General features: G+C 38.8%; 1 protein-coding gene across 3 annotated transcripts; it reads left to right on the top strand.

Annotated features, from left to right (window-relative positions):
* Positions 1–337: 337 nt before the first annotated feature.
* LOC127639703 (double-stranded RNA-specific editase 1-like) lies at positions 338–27,597 on the top strand. Of its 3 annotated transcripts, XM_052121869.1 has the most exons (13): positions 338–558; positions 3,120–3,175; positions 5,016–5,075; positions 11,826–11,852; positions 15,517–15,588; positions 17,360–18,297; positions 19,174–19,288; positions 19,391–19,559; positions 19,910–20,061; positions 22,391–22,559; positions 24,213–24,394; positions 25,523–25,701; positions 26,038–27,597. In XM_052121869.1, exons 4-13 carry the CDS (start codon positions 11,843–11,845, stop codon positions 26,212–26,214), a joined length of 2,163 nt encoding a protein of 720 aa, XP_051977829.1. In that variant the 5' UTR covers positions 338–558; positions 3,120–3,175; positions 5,016–5,075; positions 11,826–11,842; the 3' UTR covers positions 26,215–27,597. The 3 variants fall into 3 exon arrangements, with proteins under 3 accessions (XP_051977829.1, XP_051977831.1, XP_051977830.1); XM_052121871.1 differs by lacking the exon at positions 5,016–5,075; XM_052121870.1 differs by lacking the exons at positions 3,120–3,175; positions 5,016–5,075.

Below are 27,597 nucleotides of genomic sequence, written 5' to 3'. Positions count from 1 at the left end.
ACTGTTATATTTCTACTATGAGGGAGGCTATTACACAAAATATTAACTTTATATTATAAAAACATAAAACAACAACAAAATTAAAAAACATAATAATAAACAGTAAATTAATTTATCATGCTGCCGTTTCTTAGATCTATAACAGGTTAAATTTTGCTGTCCAGGTAAGAGTTTAGCTGACTAAGTTTCTATATATAAATAAAACCGTTCAACTGTCCTCCTGACCAATCAGCGAGAGCATATAACCTGTCAAACTCGGATTCGCCAATCAAACGGTAGAGAGTACAAGTGCCCGCCCCCTCAACTGCCAATCAGGTGTCAGCTGTGGTTAGTACGCTACAGCGCACGATTGTGCCTCGCAGATGAAAACGCGTGATTAAATCACTCGCTGAACGATACGCACCGATGCTCTGCATGCGTTAATGTTACGGGTGTCGTGCTACATACGCGTCTTTACAACATATTAGTGCACATTCGTATTTTTTTACGTGTTGCGTTTATTTCTTGCTATTCATTGAAGGCTTTTTGTCCATCCAGATTTCAATCCAACAACCTACAGTAAGTACTATTCTCCTTTATTCACTTTAAAACATTATATATGCATGCATTTAATTCACATTATATTCTGCATTACCAATGTATCGAAATCAAAACATCAAATGAGGGATGAATGGAATGATTCACTATATTTATGGTCCAGATAAAGACATGTGTGGTCACATTGGTCTTGCATCACTGATGTGGATGATTTTGTATTGTATTGTAGTTTTTAAATGATAGGCTACTATTAAAGCCTTGGTTATTTTGAATGACCAGACAAACGGGCTTTTAGTGGACCACCACCAATCAAGGCTTAAGGAGCATCTGTCCCAACTGCCTTTGTCATGTCCTGAGAGCAGCAATCCATTTCTGTCCACTGTTGTGCAATTATGTTTTTGTAAATGTATCTGAGATCACATATGCAACAGTGCTAAGTCCAGGTGTGTCTTAAAGAGGCCACCTGGGGCTTTTCTTTGATACCAAGGGTCAAATTTAAATAATAATATAGCCTATAATGGTGTCATTTATATACAAATGTGAATATTTTTAAAAAATATATTTTTTTAATAAATATAAAAAAATATTTTTAAACCTTTCTAAAGATGTTACTGTTTAATATTTAATATAAAAGTCCAAGTTTTATTTTTAGTAATAATAATAATAATAATAATAATAAAAATAGAGCATTGCTGACAATTAAATATCTTTATTTTTATATATAAAATACATTAAATATGTATTATATATTATATTATTAGATTAAACATTAATATTATAATTTATATAAATAAATTATTTTATAAATTTATTTATAAAAGATTGACAAGATATATATAAAAGAAAATTCAGCAACACTTTCTGTGCAGCCCATATATATATATATATATAATGTATTGCAAAAGCATTAAACTGCATTCATAATGCCTCCTAATACACCTTAAAAATATATTATAACTTCTCATAAATAATTGTAACTACAATTAATACATTATAACAATGAACCTATTCATAGTTACATTAAAAGTGTATAATGCATCATAACACAATCAACATAGAAGCAAACAGTCATTATGCTTTATGACGTGATCATACACCATTATAAGTGGTCTTGGCCTTTTGCTACAAAAGACTTCATAAAAACAGCCATAGCACGTGTAACACAATACAAGCCAAACTTGTGAAGTGAAGTTATATAAAAATAATCCTCCAAATAAGATGCACAGACATTAAAGTTTATTGAATAGAGTCCAGAATAGAATCAGTTTGATTTTTATTTGTGGGTGTGTTTTGTATAAGAAGAGACAAACATTTTGCTACATGTGTGAATAAAACGCATCTTGTTTAGCTTTGCATTTGTTTTTCTTCATGTCTTCCTTTGTATTTTGTGCATTTCTATACGACTTACATTTGACCAGCTTGACTACTTTTGTCACTTAAAGCATTCCTAAAATATATCATTCAAATATACATTATAATCGGATGTGTTATAATGCGTTATACTCTAAGGTATAACTATGAATAGCTAAGAGTTATAAAGTATTATAATTATGGTTACAATTATTTACAACATATTATAAGGTGTATTATGAGACATACTAATGTGTTATAATGCATTTATAATGCCTCTACAATACATTATAAATATGGGCTTCTTAGAATGTTCTACCAAACATTCATATTCATTATTAATATTTACTAAATAAGAATTAAGCATAAAGATATTATGGTTGTGAGAATAATATATATATATATATACTGTATATACACAGATTGTTAGCTTACTCTTTTGTCTTTCGGGGAGAATAAATTCTCAGAAAGTTAATTTCAATAAAAGTAATGGGACAATTAGGCCCAATATAACTAATCTTTTAAGTCTTAGTTCCTGTTCTACATTGATGTCTGAGTGTGCATTGCTCCTTATGTTCAGAAAACAAAATTAAGCACTTTTCCTGGCAAGTATGAATTCTGCATGTAAAGAAATGAGGGATGCCAAGATGTAAAACTGAGCCTGAAAACGTGAAACCACAAAATAATGAGACATTGAGGTTTGGTTAGAGATTCACAGGGAAATCTGTATTTCTTTATTCTTTTGTAAGTGTGTGTAATTGCTAGTTCATTCAATAACTAAGCATAATTGTGGGGGAAAAAATACATATCGGTCTGTGCTTTTTACGTAATTTTAAAATCTAAACTCTAAAATTATTCTCTCTTTTTCGTTCTCTTTGAATTTTTGTTGTGGTTCCTGGTTTTGAACTTTAGTGTTTTCATCCGTTCGGGCTCAAAGGGTTCGTTTGAAGCGCAGTCGTCTGGCTTAGATCATTTTTAGCCTTTCTTACCAACTTTTGGTACAAACGTGAGGCAAAATAATCCTTGATCTTTCACTCGACATCTTTACTTAGAAAATACCCTGTGCAAAAAATGTTACAATATTTTTACGAAATTTAAAATACATGTAAGCAGCAGGAAAATGTACACACATTTGTATGTTCAAGTGTAACAGTTTAGTTTTTATTTTTGTCTTGTTTTTTAATTTGATCAGTCTTTTATTTTGAAATTACAACATGTCTTTTATTTTGAAGGACTCTTGTTTCATGCCTCTTCCTGAATGACTCTACCTATTAACCTGATCTTACTGGTAAGTCTTTTTCTCATGGTTTTTGCTTTCCTGGTTTTGGTTTAGTTCATTTGTCCCTGTTTCAACAAAGATTGCTTTTGTGATTGCACTTTGTCTTGCATCACTGTGTTACACCAAGTCGTACAGATATTCTTTTAGGATCACAAGGGGTGTGTTCAGAATGACATGCTACTGTACTGTTGATATTAATGGCGCAGTGATGCAAACACTTCAAGATTCACATTAATCTTAACAATACCACAAAACGATATAAAGACACAAGCATGGTATATAGACACAGACTAATGAACCAGAAGCAGGTGAACATCTTTAGGTGAAACCATCAACATAACTGGACACTTCAAAATAAAAGACCTCATCAACAGACAGTACTGTACAGGTTGTTTAGATTAGCCTTTGTGGTTAAAGGGATAATTCACTCAAAAATTTAAATTATCTCATTATTTAAACTCGCCATCATGACATCTCAGATGTGCATGACTTTCTTTCTTCGGTAGAACTCAAAGATTTTTTGAAGATTATCTCAGCTCTGTAGGTTCATACAATGCAAGTGAATGATGACCAGAACTTTGAAGCTCCAAAAAGCACTTAAAAGCAGCATAAAAGCAATCAATCTGAATCTGGTGGTTAAACATCCTTAGCAGACCAAAGGACGGAGAAACAGAAATTTCACTGCTGTATTGTTCTGGCTGGAAATGCAATTGAGGATTAAGGTCAGATGTGTTTAAATAAAGGGATCAGGCATTGTTGAGAATCAATATTAGGTGAATTAGGACCTTTCGGAAATTTGATCTGATGCCACATCGCTTCCTTTGGGGGAAAAAAGGTGCAGAAGGATTTATTTTATTTGAAGCTTAATCATATTTATCTGTGTAAATGCAGATTAGTGGATGTGGTTTGATTTGTATGCAAAATAAAAGCTAGTTACCAGTTATATTTTGTATTTTAAATACGTAATCCTGTTACATGAACCCTGACAGCCAATCACATCAGCCTATTCTGATTACTTGCCACTGGGTCCATACCACATCTCTTTCTTTGTTTAATATTTATTGAATCATGTAATTGATTTTATCTGTTGAATTTGATTTTATTGTTTAATGTCATTTTCATTTCTTAAAAGGCAACTTTCAATAAAATATTGGTTTAGTCTAGTTTCATCTCTACTATTTGTTTAGGGCGCCATCTCCTGGCAGTATTTGCCTGGTGCATGATAGCCAAGTGCTTGTGGTTGACACTCATCTTCAATACTTGTCAAACAAAAGCATTAAGCAGCGCTGTCACTCACAGTGTGAATTGTTTTGATTTGTATAGCTCTTAAAACATCATTTTCTATTATATCTATTATAAATTCTAAATCTATTATAAACTGTGAAAGTCTTTCTAGCTAGTCAGTCCACTGTCGGCCATCTTTGGAACGCTCTCTGGAGGTTATTTCCAGTCATGAGAGTGCAGCTCCTATATGTACGTGAATGGAGAAAGATGGAAATCTCAAAAACAGTTTGTCAAGATTACGATCAAAGAGCATATTTCAAATCAGCAATAAACTGTGATAATATTGGGAGCATAAACTGCGCTTCTTTACCTCACATTACACTAAAACACGCAATTTTCCCGGCTTGTATAGCTAATGCGCATGCGCGTTAGCGAGTTGATTGACAGGTGATGTCTGTATCTATTTTTTAATCTGTAAGGCGGGACTTCCTTTCTAAACATCCATTGACGGTTGGGTGCTCGGAGCTTCTTGGTTGAGTGTTCCAGTTTCTCCCATTCATTTGAATTGAAGTGGCCCGTCTCTGCTAAATAATCTCTGACTGAACTCCCTCTTATTTACTTGCAGCTCGCGCAACACACTGTTTTGTGTCACCAATAAAGACAAGTGGAGGAAAAAAAAACACAGGTGTGTATGCAGAGACTTAGTGCTGATTTTACACACAAAGGTCTGAAATATAGAGTTGTGGCATGTTAGAGCAAATGTCCACCAGAGGAAGGCAGAGGGTTGCAAATCAAAATGAGTCTACTAAAATAGTATTCAGGAATTTATAGTGTTCAGTGGCATCAGAGTGAATTCTGGTTATCATAAAGACCCCCCACCTCCTGTGGCTTTTTATTAGGGCTGGGTTTTGATTCTGATTTATTCAGGTATATTTCAGTTAATATGCCCAATTTGTTGCATATGAAATAGATTCACTCTCAGCTAATGCCATTCATTTTAATAGTATAAGGCTGTATTGCATGTTTAACATGTTAAAACACATGCATTATTTGTACCATTTACAAGTGTTTACATTGATATGCAGAACAAGCGGTAATACGGTACTGTGTCTTTAAGAATAGCGGCAGTTCAGTTTTTGTAAAATTATGCTAAATCGTATTTTGTTTTTTCATTTTTCACTTAAAATCGATTTAGATTCTACACACAACACAAACAAATTTACCTTAAAATAACAGCTGCCACAATGAACTACTAATTAACTAAAAGTTCAGAAAAATAAATGGAGGTCTCCTCATGTTGCATCAAATTTTCTATTTAATTTTCTATTTAACTTGTTTTTTTTTTTGTTTTGTTTTTGCAGTGGCTGCGCATTGTTAACAACCACAGACAGATCAGTTACTCGCTTATGTGTATAATTCATTCAAAATTCCAATAACAGCTTTGTATTTTTATGCTTCGAGGTCCAATGTGAGTTTGACCATTAATGCAACTGGCCTTTATTTACTTATGCTTCAAGAAATATGCCAGGTTCAGTACAAACATTTGTTGAATTGAGAGCATTTGTGGCATAATGTTGATTAACTTACAATTAATTTCAAATCATCCCTCGTTAATTGGAAAATAAAAGAAAAACTCGTAGTTACAGTGAGGCACATACAATGGAAGTGAATCTGGCCAGTCCATAATCATTAAAATACACACCGTTTTAAAGGTATATTCACATGATGATGCGTTATCATCATTTTAGTGTGATAAGTAAGCCATGTCGGGGCCCTGATCACTGTGTCAGGCTTTATTTTGTGATAACAACCGGCTGACTGTGCAATATCCCGCTTATTACACGGCTACTAACCAAAATAATAAATACATGGACATTGAATATTCAATTGGTATTCAATATAGTAACCATGTTTAATTTTGTGGTTGATATGACTTTGCTTCAAAATACCATGGTGATACTATGGATACTATATTAAAAACATAATATTTGTAAGGGAAGGTTAGGGTTAGGTTTAGGGGTAGGGGTTGGTGTAGGGTGTAAGTTGGACTCTAAATAAGCACAATAAATACACTGCAGTGATGACCCTATACTGCATGTTAGGAGTGTAAATAGTATCTGCCACTATATGCACTAGAGAGCAAATAGCATTTAACACTATTTGAACGTATGCTGCATTCCATTTGTCTCAGAAGTCGGAGCTCAGGACTCGGATGGACATCATACAGGTATCTGTTAAAAAAAATAAAACAAGAAATCCGAGTTGGATGCGTTCTGTTTACACACACACGACAAGACTGAGAAAAAGTTGGATGCATCCAGGAGAGTAATTGTTGCACTAGCTCTTTCGGAGTACAGAGAGCTACAAAATAAGTATGCCCTTCACCTAAGAGACCTCGAGGAAGTTGACAGAAAGAGGAGTAGGTATGTCCTACAGCTGTTCTGAACTTTTTAAAAACTTTTTTAATGTGTTGTCTGTTACAATATCCTGCTCACAGTTTGTAACGTTAGGCAGTGTTGTTGTTGCAGCATCAACCATTGTTCTTGTAGCAGCAGCGACCTAGCCAATTTTAGCTGTACCAGTTTATAAACAACACATTACACTGTAATTCATGCATAACAGGATCGTAGCCTGGGCTGGACTGGTAATACTGGGCATTTTCCCGGTGGGCTGATGCACTTTGGGGCCGATCAGGGGCGGACTGGCTGTCGGGAGAACTGATCGTGCCTGTGTGACGGCCGCGAAACATGCCGACTTGGCCGTGATAAGCATAAATGAGCCGCCGCGTTATGCAGAACGGACCACAAAACGGTGCCGCGATATGCCAAACCCAAACCACCACTCAACAACTATTGGGCTAGTTGCAATGTAAACTCCGGGGCTGATTTCTCTTCCCAGTCCAGCCCTGATCATAGCAACATGCCAATAGGTAACGGTAATACAATATTGTGTTTACGACTTACTAAATTGGACACAAAAAAGACAAAATAGCTAAAAAAAAAAAGTAAACCCACAGCATACTTACAGTTGATGCTCTTCGCAGCCATCTTGCTTTCTGAACTCGGGGTCCTCTGAGTTCATCCGAGTTTCCGAGTAGGAATTCCGACATTGTGGGGCATTCCATTTGTCAGCATGAGGGTATGACTTGAGTTCACACCTGGTTGCACCCCACCAACAGTCCAGACAGCCCTCCCTCTCCAAACGCACCCAAAGGAGTAGATTTGGCTTGATTATTTGGAGGGAGGGAGGGAGGGGGGTGCAGTGTGAAGCATCTGCATGTTTCCATTGAACATGGTATAACTATGGGGGGGGGTGTACTTGATTGTTTTGATTATTGGGAGGGGGGTTACCTCCCCCCATCCATCCTGGAAACTATGCCCCTGAACACACCCCTCCTCCTTTCCTCCATCTCTCTGGTCTCACTCCTGAAGTTGATTCAGAACAGCAGAGAGAGAGAGTCAACGTTTGTACGGCTTGTGTACAGCAGCATGGTACAGTGTCAGAGCTGCTCTCAAAACATGGGTGCGTATTACTGCCTCATTCGCAGGAGATTCAAGAGAAGACGCAAAAAACGATCCGAACGCAAAGGTAACAAGCTTATATTTGCATGGAATTACGTGAAATCGCTTTGGAGCTACTTTAATGTAAACGCTTGTTATAAGTGTTTGCATCTCAGAGTTTATTGACGTTTATCACAAAGTGTGAAAAATTCCTGAGTTGCATGACCAATATATTATACAGTGGATATAATATTTCGAGGAGTGTAGATTTTGTTTCTGTTTGTGTAGCAAACGAGCATTGTGTTATCTTGTTTGAAAATATCAGTTTTATATTTGTATTTGGATTGTTATCAACAAAGAGAAACAGATTCACGGTGTTCCCATGGTCATTCCGGAAATACCTGGAAATATCAAGAAATTTTACATTTAGATTTTACAATGCTTGGAAAAGCAAATGGAAATAGAATTTTTTCTTATGCTTGGCTTAAAAATATCTAATTTATTTAGAAATTGTTCTTTGTTGTTCTTAGTCTATCAAAAAGTTCCTTTATTATTTTCCGGAAACGACTGGAAAATGAATGGATTCATAATGATTTTGATAAAATGCATGGGAACTCTGGTAAAAGTACTTGTTGACTTGCAGACTAGTGAATCTTAAAATGAATGTGTTGTAGAATTAATGCTTGAACTAGCCTATAAGTGGCAGAATCATACAAGATATTTTTGTTTAGATGTCTTCCATTTTTTTCATCTACAACTAGCCCTTATGGAAAGATCATGAAAGCACATATCTCTCGCTCGTTCTCTCTTTGAGGCGTGTGTTGGGAGTCTGTGCTGAAGGCAGCAGATATCAGGTTCAATTCAGACTGCTCCTCATGTGTGAAGTTTAATCCTTCTCGTTAGAATGGCCACTTCACGCCGCTAATCTCTCACCATGGTGACGCCGCTAGTCGCAGTTTAAGTATCGACCGCCATGTGGTGTAGTTGAAAAATCAATGATTGCATTTGTGTTAAAGATAAAAGAGACGCAGGTCGTGAAACAATTATGTTACAAATATTTAGGATTCACAGAGGGAGCAACTTGCTGCGACTTCTGCCAATCGTGTTGCTGAAACTGTGTTTTTAGTAACTAGCCTGTTTATGAAATATCTGAGAAATGTTTGTTCACCCGCTACACTTCCCTGCATTGTTTTTGAAATATTTTGCTTGTTCAACGAAAAGATATACGTTTGAATTCCCGGTCACTTCTGAAGTTAGGTGACACTTGATGGACTGACATCCTCCGGCAATTTGTAGCTCCCAGCAGTCTCTTGAGATTCCTGTATTGAGATTATGATAAGCAATTGTTTTCAAGATCGTGCTACCGACGCTCTTTCTTAGCACGATCTTGCCTTTGTTCCCATAATGCCCTTTTACAAAGTAAACAATGGCCAAACTCTGTGTTTGGGTAATTAATTTTGAGGCTTATCAACTATTTAAATTATTTTAAGAGTGCTTATAAACTAGAAAATGCTAGAATCCATTGATTCGCCAAAGACTTTTTGACCAACAGTTTTTTTCGCCAAGAGTTTTTGGGTCAAAGAGTTTTCGCCAAAGAGTTTGCAAAAGTGATGCTCTGTCAGTGAGTGCGTCAAAAGTTGAGAACATTTTAACTTGCTGGACTGCACTCTGACATAGGTGTCCACTGACTAGTGAAACCTTCAGAAAGATGGGCAGATTTGGACTTTCGAAAGTAACATTTTCTGTCTTTGATTTGATTTCAAACTGACATGGCTCTTTCCAAACCATAAAAATAGAGCTTGTGTATTTTTTTTCTTTAAGTGCCCCATCTGAGCTTTCTCTAGGGTGTAGGAACCCTACTGCAGCATAAACTAGTGTATAGGTCTAGGTGTCTTAAAGTGGTTTGGAAACCACCATAGGTGATATATATATAGTCTCAATGTGTTAAAGTAAAAAAAAAAATTTGGGGGGTTGGAAATCTGTTAATTTAAATGCCAAGCAAAAGTTTTGTGGGGATAACAATCTGTATGCAAGCTCTGCAGTTTATCTTTCAGTCAACAGCGGAGTAACATTCTGCAAAAACATTAACTGACAAGATTTTTCCTTTGGGCGCCTGGTTGAAAATACAGAATTTTCATAGGAAATGAGGCACAGCAAACATGGTTACTTAAGCGTTTCTATACCCTGTGCCACCCTCTCCCTTTCTCATGCTCTTACAAGGAGATAAAAAAGCCATTTCCTCCAGAGCAAGTGCAGTGAAGTGAAGCCCTCTGAGGCAGACTGTGAGTTTAATCTACTGGAGGGGGGGATAAATTCAGCATTAGTTCAAGCGATTCAGTTGACCAGCCGAGACCAAAACGGTGTCCATCCCACCTGTCTTTGACACTTGCTCCCCCTTTTTCCTTCTGATGGTCTGAGCAAAAGGTCTGTCTCCATGGTATGTGGTCTGGTCTGGAGCTTTGCTGATAAAAGCGTTATCTGTGCCACCTGCTATTGCCCATAACAGCAGTGGCACCACTGTTTGCTTTTAAAGGCACTCCTTTGCACATTCAGGATAATGTTAGCTTATGGTTTTTAGTAAGTTTGCTTCTACTTGGGAGTTCGGTTGATTGATTGTTAAAGCTAGCACAAACTAGCTGAGATTTAGCCGATCACATGTACGTTGCCGTAACGTCTCAAAATTAGTGCATCATCTAGAACAGGGGTTCTCAACGGGGGCGTTCAAAGGAGGCCAAGGGCGCTGAGAATAAATTAGTGGGGGGCATTAGGTTCAAATGGGGGGCGTTTATCAGTCATAATAATCAAATCTATCGTCAAGTTCCACTTTGCATTAAAACTTTTATCTAGACTTGGAGTATATCAGTTGGTTCTCAATTATACGGGTCGTTATGCATTTGTACCACGGTTCATCTGATATTGAAGTCTAGCGACGCATCTGAAGTATCCGGTTTAGCAGCATCAAATAGACAGGTGGAGGCACAACCTCCGATAATGCACATGCATGGCTCCGTAGATGGATACGGCTCAATGGACAGAGCAGCGCGAGCTCAAAGCTCTTAAACTCACAGTAGGTGAATAAAGTGGGGGGGCGTTCATCAAAAAAAGGTTGAAGGTTAGTTTCAGCGAAATACTGCAAATAGAAAGTATAGATGTAGAAATCTGACAAGGAACATTTTCCAAAGGAAAGCATTAAGAATGCATCTTAACGAAAGATCCTCGCTAAGTGGTGATTTGCTTTTAAAAGAGTGAAATTATGTATATTATAAAATATAATTTCTGACATAAAAATGTTCACATTGAATGGACGATTCTGTGTTGTGCAATGCGAAGGTTTTATTGAAAAAATGTGATGTATAAAATGTTTACATTTTGGTAGGGATTTGCAGATACAAACGCTCTAAAAAATGACATCTTATAGATGAACATACATGTATCGAATACAAATCTATACATATAGAAATACGTACAATATACTGTACGTATATTTTTAGGGTTTTGGCAAAAATTTCAATTACCCGAGTATTGTTGACACTTTTCTGGTTCTCTCTCTGTTTGAATGTGGATAACTTGGCATGTGCATATGTGCGAAATCATGAAATTATTTGATTAGCTTTTTGAAGTGACACTCAGCCTCATCTTTGCCCACTGAATCCCTATGGAGACGCCACTAATCGAATGCTGTCATAAAAATGTTCAAGGCCCTGCAGTGATGCATGTAACACTGGCAGCTGCTAAACTTCTGAAAGATGCTAGCTTTAGTTGAAATAAGATGCTAAAGCTAGTGTGACCTGCTGTTAGCTGCAAAAGCATATAAGATGCATCATGCTTTGGTGATTTTTCAGTAATGTTGTTGAAATAATAAGATAGGTAAATTTACCATTTAAGCGGTCGATATTTCATTTTATCACTAATTTCATCTTTGTTTCTTTCCACAGGGGTCATCATTAAGGCAATGAATGAAGGTAGGTGGAATGTTTCGTATGTGTATGTCTTATCCAACTTTTCCTGAATGCGGAAGTGTTCCACGATTCGCCTGTTTTCAATTTCTGGTCCCCAGTATTTTCGTTCACATCGGCGCATATTCTTAGTGGGTAATGGGATGTTTAATATGGGGTCCACTAATCCCAGGGTTGGTGGTTCGATTCCTGGCCCACATGACTCCACATGCCGAAGTGTCCTTGGGCAAGACGCTGAACCCCAAGTTGCTCCCAATGGCAGACTAGCGCCTTGCATGGCAGCTCTGCCACCATTGGTGTACGAGTGTGTGTGTGTGTGAATGAGTGATTGGGACACAGTGTAAAGCGCTTTGGTAACCTCTAACGTTAAAAAAGATGCTATATAAGTGCAGACAATTTACCATTACAGTAGTACATTTGTAAGCATTTTCAAAAATGTGGCTTTAAAGCACTGATATTTTGACAGTGTGATGTCACGAAGAGGTCTGAGGTTAGTTATGTTGATATCATTAACTATTTTGGGTTGTTATGACAGCTAACAACTGCACAAGTTGAGCCTGAAATTAATTTTTACTCCATATAACACATAAATGTGTGTTGTTCTCCATTGGAATTGCTCGTTTAGGTAGTTTTTACATTGTGTCTTGAGACCAGAAACACAAAACAGACCATTAGATTCATCATGGCGCTGCAGATTTCTGAATACACCCCCCATCTGCCGGTGGTTAAAAGGAGAGGTAGTCCTCACTCAACTCACACCAATGGTTGAGTAACATTTTCAGGGCGGGTCTAAGCAAGTCGCTCAGAACAAACAGCAATTTTCATAGTGCCACAGAAACACAATACTTAGTTTTTGAGAAAATTAAACTACGCATGGCTTACTCTTAGTTGTCCCTGCATATTAAGCTGAAATTGGAGAAAGTTTTTAACACAGACAAAGTTACATACTTTAGCTTTAACTACATTTGCAGATATTTAGTAGTAGACCCTTAAAAATGTTTCCTCATGTTTTGTTGCCTTTATGCACTTTATCCTTGAAAGAATCTCTGACCACAAACAAGTCATGGTTAAATGACTTGTAGGATTAAATTCAGATGAAACAAATGATTTACAAACATTCTGTAGCCAGTCGACTCTCTATGATCATTTGGGAGAAAGAATCGCCATTGGCTAGTAAATTTTAGTTTTTACTCGCCAGACCTTTGATGGAGAGGCTTGCTCTTACTTTTTAAACACATCAACCACACACCCCTCCTAGTTTCTCTCTCTCTCTCTCTCTCTCTCTCTCTCTCTCTCTCTCTCTCATTTTCTCTCGCTCCCAGTGTTTCCTTATGAGCCAGAGGCTTGTAGAGCTGAGCTAGGGCTTGCTTTCAGGCTCCGTATCGTGATCGTACATCTACCCTTCACTCACTATGACCTGCTGTGCATTCTAAGCTGCTCTCCATGGTCCTGAATTCATCTTTCTTAGCTAGCAGCTCTCCATGGTGCTGAACAGGAACAGCATTTATTGCATCATTACATGCCGTTTCGGACTCCCATTTGCTGCTGTTTCTTATGTGTGACTGTGACGCCATTTCGGCTCTAGCGAATATTTTTTTTTTACGACAAAGTTCAAAAGTTCAATTTAAAGACTAAATTATATAATCATTATTGTGTATTCATCAGCAGGCTTTAAAGATCACTTTATACAGTTGTAAGGAGATGTTCGTCTGCTTTCAACCACATAATAAACATGCTTTTTAGAGTTAAATGCTACAAAATTACTACAAAAATAGTTTCGACTCCTATCTCCATTTTCCAGAGATAGACATATATCGACTAGGACGATTAATCTGCCAATATTTGAGATTATCAGCATTGTCTGCTTAGCCGATTAACAGAAATGCATCCATTTTATAATCTTTTCAATCTACTGACAGACTTGTCAATAATAAACAATGAGTGAGTTTTATGTAAATAATTGTTTTCATTCAGCCATTTGAAATTACCTTGACTAATTTGGTCATCTGTCACTGATTGATACACAAGGGCAACACTTCATCACTTGATCACAATCTTTCTTATCTTTGCCTAAAGCAACCTATGTTGGGCTAAAGGCAAAACAGAAGAGGAGATAAAGACCCCGTGAAGTTGATCATTGTTTGCGTGTTCGTGCTTATAATAGAAGACGCTGAGCGGAGAGTGATGTCGGCTAATTTATCGCCACTGCCTGCTAATGTGTCAGGTGTCACACTGTTAGAATTGCCTCCTATTATCCCATGAGCTTTCATTTTTACAGGGTTTGCAACAGCTAACCCTCGCTTTATGGTCTTTCATGCAGTCAACATTAATCGCTGATCACCATCAACGTCAGGTGCACTTATCTCAAGAGTTAAATGTGGATGTAAAAGGATTTTGCTTGTGGAATACGTGCTTTTATCCCACTCCTGACACCTTGTTTTCCAGTTCTTATGTGCATGATGTATTCGTTCACTCAAGAAAATCTTCAGTCAGTCCTTTACCGAATGGGACATTTCTGAATGATTGAAAACTTTTGATAACAGTGAATATAATGATGTCGATATCTTGAGTGTCATTATATGGCATTGAAAAGCTTCTGTTGAAGTGTCCGTACATGTGTTGCTCGGGATTTATCAAGCTTCTCAGGCTTGTTTATCACGGAGACACTAATCAAACTTTATTCCCTTCAGTCAGCCCTTCAAAGTCTCATTCTGACGGCCGTTTCCTCCCTAAACAGGTCCCCCATTCAACCCTAAACAGGTCCCCATTCAACCCTATCATAAAGACTTTTCAATATCTTTGTGCCTTTAGATTCAGAACGCCGGTTATTCCATTTCAGCCAATGTTCGGTTAAACATATTTCTTGCATATTGCTTCAGTGGCATGGTGAAACTTGAGACTAAATGTCTACAGACTTTAAATATGTAATTCCTATGCGGGTACCATTATAGACCACTGAATAGAGTAATTGTAAAAGTTTTGGTATTGTAGTGACACTTCTTACTCTTAGTTGTTTTCCTTTTTAGTTGCCTAAAAAAACGGTGCTCATTTCTAATAGTAAGGACACGTCATGGAAGTGGGCAGTCGCTGTGGCTTTTCCGTGATTTTCTGATTTGTGTGTTTTTCTCTTCAAGATTCTCTTCAAGACACAAGGGATTATGCTATTGAACACATAAGAATAAAATGAAATAATACATGAAAAGTTGAAATATTGCAGACTGTTGGCTTCAATAAAAGCATTTACCATTAATTAGCAACCTCTGAACTCGACAATATACCAAAGAATAGAAGAATCGACAATAGCTCTTAACTCTTTACAACCTCTTAATACATTTTCCTTAATCACTGAACTCCAAAACACAGAACTCCCAAGTATTCATCTAATTCTTCAAACACCGTTTTTGGTTCACACTTCAGCAGAGGTTTGAGTATTGGAATGAAACTTAAGATTTTCTCAGAAAGTATGCTCTTCCAGTCTCTTTCCCTGATTCATTAGGGAAATGTTAGCATTTAATTGGGCAATAATTGCACCAGGACATTAGTCATCTCTCGTCATTAACGCTGGTAAATTAGGTTCATTAACAGAGCAGGCTGAGGGTGTAAGTGGAAGTAGAAATCATGATCAGTGATGTTCAGAGATGAATTTTAAAGCTTCTCTTTCCCTCTGTAGTCGGGGCTGGTGGGCGAACCAGGGGGCAGCAGAAGTTCTTCAGTTTGGATGTGAATGAAGAGGAACACATGAGTGAGTGCTTTTGTTGTTTTCCATAATTAACTTCATCTCTCCACCTTTTGATTTCTGTCTCCAGATAGCATGTTCTTGTAAATAATTGTTATAATAAAGGGCAGCACAATATATCGGCACCAATCTTTTATTGGTTAATATAAGCAATATCTCTCCAATTTATTGTATTGGTCAATATTGGATATTTATCGCCAATTTTGAATATTTAATTATTTATTAATGGACTCTAGTTTCTGCCAATTTGTTCATTTAGATTACATTCCTAGTCATCAATAATTAAAGAATCCTATAAAGATTTATATCTGCAATAGCATATTTGATGCATCAAGCTTTGGTGACTTTTGTTGTTGTTAAAATAAAAAGAAACGGACGATACCGGATTTACCGAAACTCTGTAAAAATCTTGAATAGAATAGCCTAGACAGCAGTTTTCCCACCGTGTGTACGTATATGTATACAAGTCTTAACACTCCTCGAATTCTGCACTTTTTCTCTTCTGCTGGTGTCCCACCCTATCAAGGTGATCCATTTTCCACTTATGATTGTTGCCTTTGAGGGCACTGTGGACTCTGCACTAGCTTAGAGTCTGTAGAGGACCATTAACAGGAAGTAAACTCATGCCCTACAGGAGAATTGTTGACAAGCAGTGCAATGGAAAAGTGAAGGTTGTTGCAGACTCTGAAATGTGGAGTGTGATGATTCAGTCTGGTGAGGATTATAGACTCACACTCTCAAGCAAAAATGCTGTGTAGAGTTTTCTCTTTGAACCTGCTTTTTGTTTTTTCTTTGTTTATTAATGCTTTTTGTGTACTAAGGGTACAAACAGGGTCTTCAATTTAAGGAGACGAGTTATACCTCAAGATTGACCTTTGATTCCTGACCTCCTCACCTTCCAAGCCTTCCAGTTGCTCTTTTTGGTTCTCTTTAATCTATTTTCTTGAGCACCAAATGGAGTAACTTTTCAAGCTTTCAATGCAGGATGTTATAAATGAGAATTTATGCTTATTTCCATCGGCTTTGGCAACTGGTTATGATATTTCTATGTTTTGGTACCCTGCATTTATTCTTCATTAAGAGATCAATGAAAGCTAATAAGTATTACATTAATTTTATTATTTTAAAAAAACTATGTATTCCCAGATTCTATTGAAATATTTTGGAAAATTGTATGTAATTAGGGTCGGCTGTGGTTCAGGTGGTAGAGCGGGTCGTCCACTTATCTCAGGGTTGGTGGTTTGATTCCCGGCCCACACGACTCCACATGCTGAAGTGTCCTTGGGCAAGACACTGAACCCCAAGTTGCTCCCAATGGCAGGCTAGCGCCTTGCATGGCAGCTCTGCCGTCATTGGTGTGTGAATGTATATATGAATGGGTGAATGAGACCCATTCATACACACGCTTTACACTTTGAATACCGCTAAGGTTAAAAAAGCGCTATATAAATGCAGAACATTAACCATTTCAAATCATAATTATGATCTAATAATGGAAACTAAGTATTTAATTTGTTCTGCATCAAGTTCGGTCAAACGATAATTTGAAACGTAATTAGTTCTCCGTGTAAAAGTCGAAGAGTCATAGCTAAAATTGGCTCTATTGTATTGATATTACTAGTCTACAGAATAAACGTAAGCATTGCTTGTCATAGACTGACTTTTAGAAGATGACATTTCAATCCAGTTGCAAAGAAAGATGAAAGAATCTCTAAATTTTACATTTACAAGGTCCTGCACCGAAGGCATTGTAAGTTATTCTCTCTGGGCATCACAGGTTCGTGTAGCATGGACGTTAAAGAAAACTGCAACCTGGACAACCTCTCCTCCAAGGAGGGACTGGGGGAGGGGCCTCACTTAGCCAATGGAAGCACAAGGGGATTGGGCAAGAAACGCCCTCTTGAGGAGGGCAACAAGAGTCATGGCCACTCCAAATTCCGCCCCAAGAAGCGCAGGAAAACGCAAGGGCCAGTCTTGCCAAAAAATGCACTGATGCAGCTTAACGAAATAAAACCAGGACTGCAGTACAAATTGCTGTCTCAGACGGGGCCAGTGCATGCACCCGTGTTCATTATGACTGTCGAAGTTAACGGACAGTTGTTTGAGGGTTCTGGCCCAACAAAGAAGAAAGCCAAACTGAATGTGGCCGAAAGAGCATTGCGTTCTTTCGTTCAGTTCCCAAATGCATCTGAAGCTCACCTCGCGATGGGGCGCACGCTAACGGTCAATGCAGACTTCACGTCAGACCAGGCGGATTTCCCCGACATGCTATTTAACGGATTCGAGACACCAGCGCCGCCTGATGACCCTTTCTACCTGAGTCTTGGCAGCAACGGGATGCTTTGCTCCCTAAATGAATACCCATTGTCTGGAAGTCAAAAAAACAACAAGCTGGCACATCCGCCCCACCCGCTGTCCTCTGTGCTCACAGCACCCCCTACTGGCAGTGGCAAAAACGCTGTGATGATCTTAAACGAGCTTCGACCAGGACTGAAATACGAGTTTGTGGCGGAGAGCGGCGAGAGCCACGCCAAGAACTTCGTGATGGCGGTCACTGTGGATAAGCAGATGTTCCAAGGTACTGGGCGGAATAAAAAACTGGCGAAAGCGAGGGCAGCCCAAGCGGCGCTGTCTGGACTCTTTAACATGCAACTGGACCAGACACCATCACGCCAGCCAATTCCAAGAGAAGGACTGCAGCTACACCTGCCTCAGGTGAGGCAGTGCTTTCGTAAACCATCTTTTATTAAGGGTTGTTGTTCACAGTACTTTCCCCTTTTGTTTTAAATTAATCACACATCAGATAAATGTAAACAGGTTGTTGCAGATGTACATGTTGACATTTAAACTAGGATGCATTTAAATGACTATCCCATAGCTGAATTCAGTTTTTTCTATATAAGTGCATACATTGCACATTGCATATATTTGTCAGGCTTGATATTTAAAAAAAAAGGCATTTAATGCGATTAAATGCTATGCTTCGGTGACTGCTCAACCAAAGTTCTTGCCAGTCTTCATTTAACATTTTAATTAAATCAGAATATGTACACAAATGTTTCCATTGGCTTTGAAAGGAACACAAGTATTAAACCTTTAATCGGTGCGCTAGTGTACAAGGCATTATTTACACATTAGCTAATCCTGTTTATAATCCCTCCCATTTCCCCTTGATAACAACAGAGGAGAATAAACGTAATCTTAATTAAAATTACAAACAGGAGCACCTCTCAAACAGAAAAATGCATCACTGTCACTTTCCTGGCCAAGGAGATCTTTCAGTAAGAGGTCTGTGTCAGTCAAGCAATTCATATCTTCAGGGATTTCAGTTTTGTCCCATTAGAACAGATACATGTACATATCATTTTTGCTAGTTAGTGGTGCTTGCTAAATTGCTTGCTTGGGGTTAAAGTGTTTTTAAATAAACGTGAGACAATTTTTTTTTAATCAACATAATGCCACAAATGCCTTTGTTTGAGCTTTCCTTGCATTGAACCTGCAACATTTCTTTAAGGATTTGCTAGGTGACGTGCAAGCTGTATTATTAGCAGTGTACGTATGTTTGTACTGTTACGGTTGTACGTTCCTCAGGTTCTAGCGGATGCCGTTTCTCGTTTGGTTGTGGAGAAGTTCAGAGAGCTGACGGACAACTTTACCTCTTCACACGCAAGACGGAAAGTCCTGGCGGGTGTTGTCATGACAACTGGTATGCAGAGCGCATAATGTATAGGGTCGGATGCATGTGACCATTATGACTGTTCTATTATGCAAAATATGCAAGAGTGCGGTTTTGTTTTATCATGGGTAGGTAGGGATGTGAAGGATGCCCAGGTGATCTGCGTTTCCACGGGAACTAAGTGTATAAACGGAGAGTACATGAGCGATCGGGGTCTGGCACTTAACGACTGCCATGCCGAGATCATCGCACGGCGCTCCCTCATCAGATACCTGTACAGTCAACTGGAGCACTTCCTCAGGTGACATACGAACATACCCGTGTAATATAGTTCATAGTTTTCCTTTTAGCTTGAAATGGGACAAGTTTCACTCCAGTCTACTGATATGAAAAGTTATTTTTGGGTACATTTTAAGATTCCAATAAGGATAAATTGATTGGACATGGCTGTGTGTGTGTGTGTGTGTGTGTGTGTGTGTGTGTGTATAATTGATCAGACATGGCTCTTATTCACTGTGAAATAATAAATGACAGATTGGATGAGATGGGTGACAGGCCATGAACCTCTTTTCAATTATAGACATTATTTGTATGCTGTCTAGGAAGTCTCCGCTGACATCATTGCTAAATGTGTTTATGTGCTCTATGAAGTGATAGCAAAGAGGAACAGGAGAAATCCATTTTCAGATGGTGCAGTGAACATGGCTACCGGTTAAAAGACGACATTCAGTTTCATCTGTATATCAGCACGTCGCCCTGTGGAGACGCCCGCATCTTCTCTCCTCATGAGGCCTGTGCCGAGGGTATGTTATTATTCATTTGATAGTTAATTGATGCAGGTTCATCTAGACAGTGTTTGAATAATGTAGAATATCACCCTCAAAGCAATACTTATTTTTGGTGTTCATTTTCTTCTCAAAACATTGTTTTGAGCTCCAGCGTTAGAGCATCTTTATCATCTCATGCACCTTTAGGTACAAGCAGGACTTGTAATATGCTCAGGAAGCGCAACTATTACTATTAAACTAAAGGTGCGGTGACATTTACCTTTAGCGAGTTTTGTTGGCGAATTTCTCGTGGGCTTCAAGGTTGGCGAACTTTGACGTCCCATTTTGCAGTGTTGACCAATAGGAGGTTGCTTGGTTTGGCAGTGACCTCAGTGTGGACAGTGCTTTGTATATGGCTAGACTGAATATTCATAATGGACAGGCAAATAGTTTGCAATCGTTCACACCGCACCGATTGCATTTTGCATCTGCGCAGTTTTCCAGTTGTTTGACCATTGTGCCGAGTCTGGCGTTGTCAATGTGTCTCGAGATACCTGCATTCTGTTCTGTTCGCTGCACTGCATTTAGCGCAAGAATGCGTTTGATCTGAATAGCCTGAAGCCGCATAACTCGTCTGTTTTTGCTACAAACTTGAATGGTACTTCAAATCATGTGGCTTGTTGTTTTTTTTTCTAAAATAATTGAATACTGTTTCCATATAATTGTGTATTTACTTGGAAAATCTATCGATTGGCAGCAACCAGAAACTTTATCATTTTGATAAAAAAATTTTAAACAACAACATGCACACTGAATGAACGCTTGGACACCAGCAATGTTTTAGCGCAGTTTGTGGACTTTAAGATTGTCCCTTGCGCACTAGATGAACCACGAGACCATAAATGAACATCGTACCTAAAACTATTTATAACTTACTGTTTTTACTCTCTGTGCTATAAAGTTCCAGTTACTGTTTAGCCGATAGAGAAAACACTCCAAATGATTTAGTTTTTCAATCAGTGACCTTTTGACATGGATTTTGATATAATCAGTGAACCAGTCCCGAAGAAAGGACTAGGACTCATTTACACAGCCAATCAGGTGAGAAGCTATGGCACCTACCCTTTCGGTTTCGACTGAATTGCTGTTGTGTTTTCTATCTTGCTGTTTTGTTATCGGATTTGTTTTGCACTTTATGGCCACCGTACTTTTACAGATATGAATTACACGTGTTTTTCAGCGAAGAGTTCTAACATGTTCAGTGGAACAAATAATGGGATTTCGGTCACCCGTTTAGTCATGCGGTCAACTTTTGGGCCTGTGTAGCGTTTTCACAACCAGGATCAAAGATTTAGTCACTGAGTTAAAGATTTGATTATTGGCTGAATGAAATAAACAAATGAATTCCTGAATCGGGTGTGATGTGTAATATACTGTATATTAGGTAGATATTATATACTGCATGGAGAGACAGGATTTACAGTCTTATAGACATTTATTTTTAATTTGTGTTCCTACAGTATGTGTGGATTACTAATTTTCCCCAATATTTACAACGAAAGAACGTGGGAATTTCCTACACAGTGAACATGGAATGTGCAGGGATAATTAAAATGTTGCGCAAGACGTGCAATCCCGCTCCAGAATCGATGAAGTGGGTTTTTTCCATGCAATTTTCAACACATTGGTAATAGATGCGGCAAAGACACTTGGAAAATATCGAGAACAGTTCTAGAAGTGTCTGCACGCTCTTGGGCACTAATACGACTGAGAGTCGCCACGTCCAGTATATTATTAATTATTCATATATTATTACTACATTTAATTGTGCTCGCTCTTTTCCGAGTGGTTTGTTAGAAGACTGTGCTCTCTCACTGTTTGCTTGTACTAACGTTATAAATCGGGCAAGTGACCGTTCTAGAAACTGGCCCGAATCTCTCAAGAGTCTCGAGTCACAAGAGACTCGAGAGACATGTCTCAAGACAAACTCGAAAGGCCATCGGGAAGTCCTTATTGTCGAGCCCTGGAAAAAATAACTTTCTTAAGACATTTATTTCGGGAATACTAAATAATCGTAACTTTTTCTTAAGGTCGAAATTAAGAAGAAAATGGTATTTAATTAGAATTTTCTTCTGAAGAACATTTCATGAATCCGGTCCCAGAATGTAATAAAGACATGGAAATGGGCTCTTTTAACTTAGCCCAGTAAAGTACCATTCGGAATACCCTAGCAACTGCATAGTAACTCAGTAGCACTGGGTGCTGAGTTTTGAACGTGCACTATTCACTCACATTTTCTTCTTGTGTTGTGCTGTACAGATACAGCAAGGCCAACCTGAACTAAATCCCAACTTCTCCTTTCTAGACCAGGGAGACCGGCATCCGAACCGAAAGGCCCGTGGACAGCTGCGAACCAAGATTGAGTCTGGAGAAGGAACAATACCTGTTCGTACGAGTAACACCATTCAGACCTGGGACGGAGTCCTGCAGGGAGAAAGACTGCTGACCATGTCATGCAGTGACAAGATCACAAGGTATGATGTAAATACTGAAGCAACAATGATGACGTTATGAATTGGAGATGGGAATGAACGACTGATTGTTTGTGCATGTGATTTTAAACATCTGCAATTGCACATTTACCACTTGCTTGACCAATTTCAATTGTTGTTTTTCTTAGAAACCAAAGTGGGTTTCATAATAATAATTCTTTACATTTATATCGCACTTCACATGCATGGTGGGGGAATCTCCTCAACCACTTCTGGTATTGGGGATTTTAAAGTCAATACAAAACCAGCTTTCACAACCAATTTTACTACTGTAATGAGTAATGTGAATACTTTAAATGAAATTGGATATTCGATGTGAAAATAGTTTAGGTTGGGACTTGATTTTATCTATCTGTAATGATTGGATCATGAACAGTGGGTGTGTTGCATACCAGAACGCAGGGCTGGACTGGTAATCTGGCATACCGGGCATATTCCCAGTTGGCCGACTCTCTTTGGGGCCAATCAAGGGTGGACTGGCCATCGGGAGAACCGAGCGGGCTGGCTGGTCGACTGCAAAATGGTCTGAATGGGCCACAATAAGCTAAAATGTGCCATCGCGCTATGCAGAACGGACCACAAAATGCCATGAAAACGTCATTGTCATGAAAAATCCCAGGCCGATTTCTCTTCCCATCTATGACAATGATTAAATTCTATTGACTTTTTAAATTGAAACTTTTCCATGTAAACGTAGATTTTGTTTTGCTCAGTTTAGACCACATCTTTTAATGTAAAACATGGCGGAAGCTTCAGTTGATGATTTGTATTCAGAAAACGCCTGCTAAAATCAGGTGGCCCATTTTTTTGGCAGCACCTATGTTTGATCATTCATATTGTTGGCTTGAAGTCAAACGCTTCCAACCGACTCACCTTTTTCCTCTTACACCCCCTCCCCATCCCACCACCACCTTAAATGTGGTCCCCTTGTTAGCATTCTATCCCCCTTCGCCTGCATCCAGTGGCACTCAGAAAGCAGCTGATTGGTTGCCTTTTTGGGTCTGAAACCCCAATCACTTCAGCTCTCTCCAGAGCGGGTGGCTCCCTGGAGCAGGGGCATTGGGCCTCTGATTAGGATGCTGATTATGGCCTCCAGAAAACAGCCGTCATGCTGAGGGGAGGCCTACTGCCACAAACACACAACTCACGCCCTTCCATACGCACACGGCATTGGATGCCAAGAAACCCACTTAAGTAAAACACGGTCGTTATCCACCAGCTGTGAGCTAGAGGCTTTTCGAGAGCTCGGATCTTGTGCGCCACCTTTGAAAAAAAACTCAAGTCTGAAGGACTTGAAGAAATCATGGTGATTTGAGATTATAGACCAGGTGTTACTTTTCTGATCGTTGTAATGGTACATGGTAAATATGACTGAATGGGAGTGAACTCACTTGACATCGTCAGGATGTCGCTTCATTCCTTCGTGGTTTGCTACGACGTGTTCTTTGCCATTAGTACCCTGTTGTTGCATGTCTGCAGGGTTTCTCTTTAGAGTCCTTTTTTTTCCAACAACTAACTTCCTGACTTTTTTCAATGATGTTGTTAAAGAAATGTTCATGTTTGCCAGGTGCACACCTGTACATTTCAATAACCTCCTCTCCTGTTTTCTTTCTCTTGGATGCTCTCTCTCTACAGATGGAATGTGATCGGAATACAGGGGTCTCTTCTGAGTTATTTCACAGAACCTATCTATTTCTCCAGTTTAATTCTCGGCAGCCTGTATCATGCAGGCCACCTGTCCAGAGCCATGTACCAACGCATCGCTGACATGGAGGATCTGACCCAGCCATTCACTCTCAACAGACCCCTCCTTAGCGGTAAACCCCCCCCCCCAGAAACGCTTCACCCTGATGGATGGAAGACAGAATAGATGAATGAATGCTTGTTTGGATGGATAGACAGATGGATAAGAAATAAAGTCTGGTGGTTCAAAAAGTCCATACGAATCGTTCACACCAGACACGTTTTTGCATCAGACTGCTTTGACAATTGCAACGCCTCTTGCCTTTTTCTTCATTATCTCGCAAAATGCGTATCAAGGCACCATTTAAGGCCAGGGTTAGATTTGTTTCATTGGTGTGAAAACAGTTCTCCAAATTAAAGTTTGGTTCCTTGGTGTCCACATGAGTCCATAAAACAAAGGTCTACTTGAAAACAGGATTCTGGGGTATAATTCATATGTACACTAGAAATAATTAACAAGATGAACTATCTATCATTGAGTGAATGAAACTCACTCAGATTGCTGCCATAGTTTTCCACACATCATTTTATTAGCCCATATCTAGGGCTGGACTGGGAATAGAAATCAGCCCGGGATTTTACATGGCAACTGGCCCATTACTAGTTGAGGGGGTTGGGGTTGTTCGCTGTCCTTTTCTGCATATCGCAGCAGCGTTTTGTGGTCTGTTCAGCATAACGCGACGGCTCGTTTTAGCTTATCGCGGCCCATTCAGCACGTTTTGTGGCCAACCCACAGGCCCGATCAGTTCTCTCGATGGCCATTCCGCCCCTGATCGGCCCCAAAGTGCGTCGGCCCCCTAGGACAATGCGAGGCATGCCAGATTACCAGTCCAGCCCTGCCCATATCCATGTATGTAGTTACAGACAAATTATATAAAGTAGAACAGTGAAATGGCTAACCAACTTACACTCACAGCAGATGGGTGACGTGAACTTCTTTTGTCTTCTCTCTCTCATTGGTAGTCGCTCACAAATGTCGCTCATCATTTGCATAAAGTTAAAGTTTTCTCAACTTTGTTGTGTCGCTCACCACGCCCACATCTTGTCCTTAACAGTCACTGTCACTAGTCGCTGTGCTCTCAATGAAAATGAATGACATCCTACCGCTTGGTCATTCCGTGTCACTTGTGGCGTGAACGGGGCTTTAAGGTGGTACTTGCATTGATGATTGAAATGTACTGCTCTCACTTCTCTTACTGTAGGTATCAGCAACACAGAAGCAAGGCAACCTGGGAAAGCTCCCAACTTTAGCGTCAACTGGACAGAAGGAGATCAGGGGTTAGAGATCATCAATGCCACCACGGGGAAAGATGACCAAGGACGACCTTCTCACCTCTGCAAACATGCCCTCTACAGTCGCTGGGTCTGTCTACATGCCAAGGTAAACACTGTCCTGCATCAGAATGGGCCAAGTTGCTGAAAACTGAATAGGCATTGATATGTAAACGTGGTCAGTGATTTAATAAAGAGCTCATGGTTGTGACAGCAACTCAAGTGAATATTTTGGAATGAGCTGTATTTGCTGCTCAATTTTCATGAATGGTCTGGGCAAATTGGGGAGCTTTACGTTGTTAAACATATAATATGTCTACATACATAAAACAGTACATTTACAACTTCGAAATAGCAAGGAAAATGCCGTCTTCCATGGTATAACCACTTCAATTGTTCTTAAATGTAGTATATTAAGAAGCAAATCTCCCTTTACTTCTCTCAGCTCACCGAAACGCTGAGGATCCGGGGTTCTCGGCCAGGCTCCTATCACGAGGCAAAGCAAGCGGCCGTAGAGTATCACACAGCCAAACAGACTCTCTTCAAAGCTTTCAACAAAGCGGGGCTGGGAGCGTGGGTTGAAAAACCCATCGAACAGGACCAATTTACTCTCACCCCATGAGATACACCAAGAGAAAGAGAACATTAGGGATTGTCGCTAAGTTTTAAGTTTTAATCTAACCTGCACAGTTCGTTTACCCTCTTGTCAATTTTTTGCCTCCGTTATAATTGCAAGTCGCTTGGCTCCTTCTATCAGTTAAAGGTGCACTCAGTAATTGTTTTGTTTGTTGCACGGGCCAATATGGCAATTGTTTTTAGAAATGCGCTATTGGAAGTTAGCCATTAATTTATTCTGCAATTAAAAGAGTCTGATAATTGGGGTGTCATTGAGATAAAGTGAGTAGTACTTGCCTGGTCATATTATTTTAATATGCCGACCTCAATGAGGCAATCTCCATGTAGAATAAAATGGCTTTTCTTTGGCTACTGATATGACCGGAGTCTTCATCTCATGTGAGTGTACATCATTTTAAATATGTTTTAAAAAGTAATATTTATTAACTTTTTTAATTAGGGGAAAAAAATACTGAGTGCACTTTTATAAACATGCTTGTATAGAAAATTCCTTGTATTTGAATTTGCTTGTCACGAGTTTCCACTTCATTGTAAATTCAGTAGGTGTTTGTTTAAATTTAGCTCATTTTTGTCATCAAATTTCTCGTTTAATGTTATAAATGTCCTGCCATTTCATTGCAGCAAAATAATAATAAAGACTGTATGACAGAACGCTATATCTTTAGAAAACCAGAAGATTTGTTTCTTAAATGGTGGGGTAGTTTGATCATCAGATGCTTATGAATGGTTGTAAGTAGGCTAATTTGTGTTTAATTCATGGGTGATTTTAAAGATTCAGTTTTCCTTAAATGATTCATTATTAAGGAGATGTACATATGATAAAACAATACGGCACTTGAACATCATGTTGTACATTTAAACTCCTATAGAAATACGTTTGCTGCATTTTGAGACACTGTAATGTTCCTAAACCTTTGCCTTTATGCCTAAATGGAAATGATTTACCCCAATTATACTTTGTACAGTTTGAAAATGACTTGCTACCTATCACCTATATGTTACTGCACTGACCCTTTAAAGCTGTATTTTTCTTTTCTTTAGTTTTGGTTTGTTTCTTAATTTGTGAGAGTCTTCATTTGGATAATATTCTAAAATAGAATAAACTCAAGAACTCAACCTAGTTCGATGTCGAAACAATATCTTTTCCCTGGAAAACGTCCATGAAGCTACTGCGTTCTGCAATCAAGGGTGCTCTCCTTTTTATTGTCTGAACTTGGGGTGGACTATGGATCCTGTATGTTTTGGTTCCGTAACACCTGAATCAGAACTTCCTTTAAGCTCTGTGTCCAAACAGACAAAGACTCAAACGTTGCATGAGTTTTAGCATGAAAAGACATCAAAGGATAGTCTGTACTTTCAGAAAATAAAA

The sequence above is a fragment of the Xyrauchen texanus genome, chromosome 48 (assembly GCF_025860055.1).
Source record: "Xyrauchen texanus isolate HMW12.3.18 chromosome 48, RBS_HiC_50CHRs, whole genome shotgun sequence".
NCBI lineage: Eukaryota > Metazoa > Chordata > Actinopteri > Cypriniformes > Catostomidae > Xyrauchen > Xyrauchen texanus.
The sequence above is the reverse complement of the archived record's forward strand: the minus strand, read 5'-3'. Positions and strand labels throughout refer to the sequence as shown.

Bases quoted from the DNA above. Each gene is read 5' to 3' on its own strand.
- LOC127639703 (XM_052121870.1), top strand. The intron at 19,289-19,390 runs GTATGCAGAGCG...TATCATGGGTAG, and splicing joins GGGTGTTGTCATGACAACTG to GTAGGGATGTGAAGGATGCC. The intron at 20,062-22,390 runs GTATGTTATTAT...TCTCCTTTCTAG, and splicing joins TCATGAGGCCTGTGCCGAGG to ACCAGGGAGACCGGCATCCG.